Source organism: Montipora foliosa, chromosome 3 (assembly GCF_036669935.1).
Source record: "Montipora foliosa isolate CH-2021 chromosome 3, ASM3666993v2, whole genome shotgun sequence".
Lineage (NCBI taxonomy): Eukaryota > Metazoa > Cnidaria > Anthozoa > Scleractinia > Acroporidae > Montipora > Montipora foliosa.
This window is the reverse complement of record NC_090871.1, coordinates 36,828,393-36,835,892: the sequence shown is the minus strand read 5'-3', so window position 1 is coordinate 36,835,892 and position 7,500 is coordinate 36,828,393. Positions and strand designations below refer to the sequence as shown.

Here is a 7,500-nt window from a genome sequence, read left to right as displayed (position 1 = left end):
AGACTGGCACTTTAACAGAAGATGGCCTGGATCTTCTTGGTGTTGTACCAATTGAATTTGGAAGGTATGATGTGTGTATCATGATCATTCGCTTGCTTAGTTGACAGTATACTCAAACAAGAAAGGTTTAAACTACTGTAAGAAGAGAGGGATAAAACCAAGTTGAACTTGAATACAAATTATCAGAAATTAACCTTATGCATTTGCAGAAAATGAGTAATCTAGCAAGTCAGGTTTTAACAGATTTTTTGGCATGTGTTCACCATTGAAAGAAAACAATAAAATTTAGTGACTAATTAAAATGTGTAACCTCAGGGGGAATCAAACACACAACTTGTGGATGATGTTGAAGTTTAGGGGTTAGGATCTTACACTCCAGAGTTGATTCACGGATCTATAATGGATTTCACTGCTTTCAACAGATCAGATCTACATATAATTTATGGCCAGGATTGAATCCTGAAGAGATGTACAATCATGTATGTGTTGTGGTTCAATGTTATCCCCTGGTTAATTTTTTTCTAAACCGGTCCAAAATTTTTGAAGCAGTTTAACCCTTTCACTCCTGTGGGGTTCCCCATTGACGAGTAAAATCGTCTGGCATTAGACAGAGTAAGATCTATAACTCTCATTGGCCCTTACAGGAGTGAAAGGGTTTTAAACTGGTTTATTTTTATCAACTGTTTCAAAAAGGGATTGTCCTTTTTTGGTGGGTGTACTGTAGTTAAAAAACAGACATTCCCTTCCTGTTTTACTTCTCCTACCCCTCCCTGATCTTCCCCAATGTCTTTATCCCACCCCACCCTTCCTTCACAGATCCATTTCTCTTTACCTTCGGGCCGGTTCCAGTTAGCCCCCTCCTTATACCCACTCCCTCCACAACACTTCTCACAGACTTTTCTTACTTCTCAAGACTTTTCTTTTACTCACCCAAACTTGAACTTAATTTCCCTATCCACTTGACCACACAAGCAACTTATAATAATTTACAATTACATACTTTATTATTCATCCCAGGCCACTCTCAGTTCAAACTTGGAGTTATTCACATTTGGACACCAGAGCCACATGTGGTAAATCTAGCAGTGATAAAATGGCAGTCAGGCCATTGCAATAGTGTAAATGAAATAGACTTCTGTAGAGAAATAGAGGAAATAAATTGTTATTAAATAACAATTTATTTATTTTAGAAGATGATTTTTACAAAGGCCAAACATTTCTTGAAAGACAGAACAGAGAAGCAACTCAGCTTTGCAGGAAACGAGAATCGACCTGAGCCGAAACAAGTAACAAAATGGGAACATTAGATGATAACTTAAAAGAAATGGGCTAACCGTAATGGCAAGCTCTTTTCAGAAAACAACAAGAAAGTAGTTTCAAAACAGGAACTGTTTCAAATCTTGTTCCAAGTACATGTCGAATTTATCAAAGAGGACACGAGTATGAAAAAGTGGCTTCAAGGAATTATGCAGAAATCAGCCAGAAAGGTATTGACACACTCATCCAAATGTTCTTATTCTATGCCAAGAAAATGTCCACTCCTCTCTTTGATAGAGATCGACTGAATAGTAAAAGGTCACCAAGGTATGCCAACAGTACTTGCTTTTTGGAAAAATAACTGATATTGAAAAACCACTCTGCTCGAGTAGTGACCAAGTTTGGAAAAATCCAATCACTTATTTCTCCTAGAAGATTAGATCTGTGCAGTGCTACTAATTAATGTTACTTTCGATTATTTTACAAACTGAGTAATTTCCTTTCTAGATCAATAAGAGTTTATTAATATCGTAACAGTACAAAATAGTAATACCATTGTAACATTATTGTAATGTACCGGTAGTCTGTACTTTCTGGTAATTGTATACTGCTCCTTGTTTATTGAAAATCTGAGAGACAGATATTTATGAATTGTGTGTTAAACAAGTTACATCGCCAAAGGAAGGATTAAAGAATATCACTGTTTTTTCATTAACAAAAAGTAGTCCTACTACATGTACATGTACTGTATGTGAAAAAACAGAAAAGGGTTTAGCTCTGAGGAAGGGCTAATGCTCAAAACGTCAGCTTTCAAATTTCTTTACAGTGGTCAATTTACCATATCAACTCACTTGATAACCTCTTTTCTTTATTTCACTTTCCTACCAATGCAGCACCATAGCTTCTTTACTATAACAATATAACCCCTTTGTCCTACACGTACATATGAAAGAATGCTTTACTTCCAATGACCATGAACCAATAAAATTATTCTTAACCCAATGACCAAGTCAACAAATGTTTTAGACAGCCCAGCTATTTGTTGACAGTCTGTACATGTACAGGATACTAACTGTTTCAAATAAGACAGTGCATAACCCTAATCACTTAATTGAAAGCTTAACTGTACAGTGCAGACCAGAAATATGCGTCCCAAAAAACGCGTGCGAAACGAGCATACGAAAATTGCGCACACGCGTCTGCGTTTGTAACACGCGCATCAAAAACGCGCATTCATCAAAGATAATTAGTATGTATGAGTTGGCCCATTGTCTTTTCATTGTTTAAGTTTTATTGTTAGTTTCAGCGCAAGACAATGGCTATGTCAACAGTGAAGTGTTTGATTTCAAATAACGCGTGCTTCCAAGTGAAATTCGAGTCAACAATGCACTCGCTTCCGCCTCACATTTAATTTCAGACATTTCAAAATTACTTTCACTTCTCGCTGCATCAACACATGACATAATGAGGGGAATAAATATTTTCCTGTGATTAAAACGTAAAACAGGACTATTTTCAATTTGAAAGACATCGGTTTTCCCAACAGAAATCGACGGTCAGTAAAGTTAGTCGATCAACAACAAGTATCGCTAAGAGCAAGACTTGGACGAACGGCGGAGTGAAAGGCTGTAAAATCAACAAAATAAGGAGTATATTCATTCACAAACAAAACTTACTTACGCCATCTGTAATACCGGTACTTTCTCGAATATTTCAAAATAATTTTTGTAATGCGTGCGTGACATTCAAAAGGCGTCTCGGCATTGTGTCCTTTTGCGAAATGAAGCTGTATTACTTCAGCAAGATTCATTGGAATGCGCTCGGAGTTGAAAAATCTCCCCTTTAAGATATCTTCTGCACCAATTTCTTTCTTTAGTTAAGCTTTACGGAGGAGAATTAACGCGGGGTTGGCTGGAAGCATACGGAGTGAAACCCTGTGTGACAAAAAACGCCGGCCCTAATGTCGTCTTCTTTTGTTTGAGAGCCTGGAACCAAATGTTTACTTGTCGGAGCCTAAAAGCAGTTATCTCATGACGACTTCTGTGGCGCCATTCTCAGTATTTGACGTTCGCGAAAAACTTGGGATGTTACAAAAACTCCTCAGTAGCGCTGTTTTATTTTTTTCCCGAAATTCTTAATCTCGACAAATTTTCGGCAAAGCACTTTTATTGCGAAGAATTGGCGGAAAGGTCAGAAGCTACGTCTACATAATTATTTTCTCCGTTGTCTGGCATTTTCCATGACAACGATCCAAACTGCAGTTTCGGCAACAGAAAGGTCAAAATAACTTAACTATCAGTGGTCAGCTGCAGGATGACAACGGAGTTTTATTATTTTTCATTCAGTGAATGTCGAAAGAATTTAAAACTTTGTAGGTTCGTTTCGAAAACTCACAATGATCAGTTGACACCGCTCTTCAATTCAAATGTTCTGGTAAGTTGATCACAGAAATTAAATATTCATTTTATCGTCTGTCTATTGTTTCGTGGAACAATGAACATCACATCTACGATACGAGTTTGCATAACAAAAGAAAAAACGCGCATCAAATGCGCGTTTGGAAACGCGCATTTAAAAATGCGTGTGCGCAAAAAACGCGCGTGCGTTTTGCGTCTGCGTAGGACGCATATTTCTGGTCTGCACTGTAATTCCTAATTCCAGAGATAACAATCCACCATAAGAATCTAAAATGATTTCTCTAGTTTATTTTATTCATACTCCATAAAGTCAAGTTCTACGTAATTATTAATAATAATAATCTTTAATACTTATAGAGGGCATCACTCTATATGAATATAATCTTATAATTTCACAAAGTGGTGGTGGTGTAATAAAAAAATATATATAACTGGTTTGAAAAAAATGGACGATGGACTGGTTAAAAAAAATTAAACTAGGGGATAAAATTTAACTACAACACATACATCTTTAGGAGGCAGTGTGGCCCAGTGGTTTGGGTGCCTACATGTACATACTTAGTTAGGGTGCCAGTTGTTTAAGGGCCGATTTACACGATACGATTTTGTCGCATGCGACAAGCTCACGACAGGCCTACGACATGACTTACGATTGTCGCAGCGTTTTAAAACATGTTTTAAAATGCCACGACATTATTTCTGATGTACACAACAATCGTAAATCATGTCGTGGGCTTGTCGTAAGCCGTTGTCGCATGCGACAAAGTCGTACCGTGTAAATCGGCCCTAAGGACGTTCGCGCTAATTGTTTGTGCGCAACGTTACTGCGCAGGTAACGCGGCTGTAATATGTCGCGCATAGCACATGGGCATTTTGTCTGAGCATGCGCGAACGGAATCGAATTATTCGAGTTCGGCGCCATTGTTATTTTGAACGCGCTGCCCGCGGGTTTTTAAACGGGCGATCTACACTTTGAAAAATATTTTGTCGAGAGAGATGAAAGATTGTAACAAAATTACACACTTTTCTATCACTATGGATATTCTTCGAGTTTTTTGGGCGTTCGGATGAGAATATTTTAATGATCAAATTGCGAACAAAACGAGATAAAGGCCCAAAGAAGTGGAGTTTGGCATTTGATTTACCGAAGTTCAAGATGTTCACACGAGAAGGCAAATGATGCAGGTTAGTTTGAAGATGTTGAAGCTTTATTGTAATGAATCATAGGGCTGCATATTGACACGATCCTCAGATACACCACCCTTTATGAGATGGAAATTTTGAATTTGAGCTGATTTTGCTTCAACTTTGAAGTAAGTTTTCATCATAATTCCGCCGGCCCCCAAGCTTTAAATTACTTCAAAGAACATTGTGTCTTCTTCCTCTTTGCAGCCGCTTGGGACTCCAGGCTTTAAAAAATGCGCTGTTTGTAGGATTACAATGTTATTACAACAGCTTTTGGCAAATGTTTATTTGGGAAGTTTTGATAGATTTTCCAAGTCGTGGATCACAAAAGTCTTCTGTCTTGCTGCTCTCCAAGTCTGTTGTGCAGAGCATATAGTTGTCCATTTTTAACAAGGTTGTAGTGTCATTTCAATACACGATGACTTTTGCAATGTTTTTTCCTGTGCTTGAGTAGGTATTTTTGTAATTGCTTTTTTCGTCTCCTAGAGCTAACTTAAGTCAAAAGTTCGGTTAAACTACCCTTTTTCGCCGGCCCCCAAGTCCGAGAACACTTTTAGTGCATTGTTTGTTTACTTGTCCTCCGCTTCATCTGGTTTATTTATTCCGAAAAAATGCGTGCTCTTTTTTGTAGCAAGGCAAACTACTACCGTTTACTGTCGAAGATTGCACATTTGGAGCTTGTCCATGTAGTTTTCGAACCGGATGGCGTAAGCTCTGTTATCGTGTTTATTTCATTAGCATGCTGCTAGCATTAAAAGCTGCTAGCATTAAAAGCTCGTCGGTTTTTTTTTTCTCCGTGCAGCAATTGAATTTACCTCAGCAAGTGTTCTTAGACGAGCGATTTAAGAAATAAGTGAGAATGCTCATTCAAAAAGATTTGGTTGTAATTCTGGAGACGAGCTCTGTAGGGCAGAACAGACATTTTGCTTTTAGTGTGTATCCCTTAGCCTGTAGAGGAATGCCAATCACGATTTCTTTAGATGTATGTGTTAGTTATACATTTGTACAAAAAAAATGTTAGGAAACACCTCTTACTTGCCAAAATCCTGTTGTACCGTCTAGAATAAGTGAAACATGCACTTGATTATCTTCAAGACCTGTCACTATATTTTGATCATCTTCTCAACAATCATTATTCACAAATAATATGTTACACATCAGATTTGTCATGTACTGGCTCTTCCAACAATCCATATACTGTAGTGTAAAAATCAATAAATGTTCACCACAATTCACGGGTAAAGGAAGATACAAAATTATGTTGAAAACTAGATGAACAATAATACTTTCAAATTTGCAATGAGAGTAAGCAAGGGAGTTCATCTACATATTACCTTGAATGTTATTTGTACCCAAAAAATGTTGAATTAATTCTGGGTACAGTGTAGCAAATCTTTATGAGCATTTACAATGTATGTAAAAACCAAGATAGTGTGAGGAAGAGGGAGAGGATGGTTTACTTATTAAGTTGAAAGAAATGAAACCCTATATTATTGATGTTTACTTCAGACCTAAAATGGCCATGTTTGATTCTTGCAGTTGTGCCCCCCACTCATGCATAACCATTCCTGCAAGATATCTGATGAAGTTACTGGTGTTTCCAGAAGAGCTGATTGCAATAAGGCCACCTTGTAGCCCATGCTTGTGGCTTTCAAAGAGGCTAATGGTTGTATGCATTAGAAGCTTGTCTGTTAGACTAAGTGCTTTGTAGTGACATCTGTTCAGACATGTATTCTGAGCCATGATCAGAAGTACTCTGCAAATTATTATTTAGTTTTAAGGTTAGGCTGTTAATTGAAAGGACAAGGGGAATGTAGTTATCTAGAAGAATGAAAAGAGTTCCATATTGCATGTCTTTAATTTGAAGAGTTTACTCATCACAGTTTCTCGAAAAGTGTCCATAATTCTCCATGTCTTAGGTTTATCAGTAAGCTTGCTTTAGAAAAAGTGTTTCATGTACAGAATTAAAAGTTAGGATCAAAAGAACTGACAGCATATTCTCTGCTGTTTAGATAGATGAGCAGTGGCTCAACAATTGGAGCAATTGACAGAAGTGATGGCTGTGAGGTCAAGTTTTGTGGAAAGGTGTTACCTTGAGAACCAGTTGTGAATGAAGATAAATGGGCAAATTGGTTATGTGAAACAGCCGTATTTGAAGCTCTTGAAGTTCCGGATTATGATTGGAATCTTAAACACTCATAGATAATTAATTTGTTTGCAGTAAATTTAACAGATGTGCTGAATTCATGAGGCTCATACAAATGGGATTCTTTGTTGCTTATAAATTCAATGTACAGTTAAGATTTCACTAGTTGGAGTTACATCCATCCTACATAATAAAATGTTACATGTCATAGTCTCAGTAAGGTGACCAGCAAGTTGATATGAAGAAAAACACTCGTGATCATTACGTTTTGGATATCCATTTATTGTGAATACAGTTGTTGACCATTTCCTCATATCTTATACTTCCGAAGGACTAACAAACTAAATTATATTTTAGTTCTATACTTGTAAAAGTTTAAAAAGCTTGGGGCTTGATATTAAAAAAGGAATACTCTTTGGTGTGTCACTCTTAACATCGCTTTGTTCCCTGGGCCTGGTCTAGTCAGTACTTACTAATTTCCTGTTGTCATTTTGT

General features: G+C 37.2%; 2 protein-coding genes across 4 annotated transcripts in view; one reads left to right on the top strand and one right to left on the bottom strand.

The window, feature by feature from the left end:
* The window catches only part of LOC137997378 (uncharacterized), a 7,990-nt gene extending 3,134 nt beyond the window's left edge, over positions 1-4,856 (bottom strand). Inside the window, exon 1 of the mRNA XM_068843333.1 lies at positions 2,938-4,856. Within this exon, the coding sequence (XP_068699434.1) occupies positions 2,938-3,002 (65 nt within the window). The 5' untranslated portion in view covers positions 3,003-4,856. The remainder of the gene's footprint in view (positions 1-2,937) is intronic.
* LOC137997377 (polyamine-transporting ATPase 13A3-like) overlaps positions 1-7,500 on the top strand; it is a 57,552-nt gene that overhangs the window by 24,885 nt on the left and 25,167 nt on the right. For all 3 annotated transcript variants that reach the window (XR_011122460.1, XM_068843332.1, XM_068843331.1), the window contains exon 18: positions 3-64. Coding sequence is in view for 2 of the 3 variants with exons in the window: in XM_068843332.1 (XP_068699433.1) it covers positions 3-64 (62 nt within the window). In the remaining variant the exon portion in view is untranslated. The remainder of the gene's footprint in view (positions 1-2; positions 65-7,500) is intronic.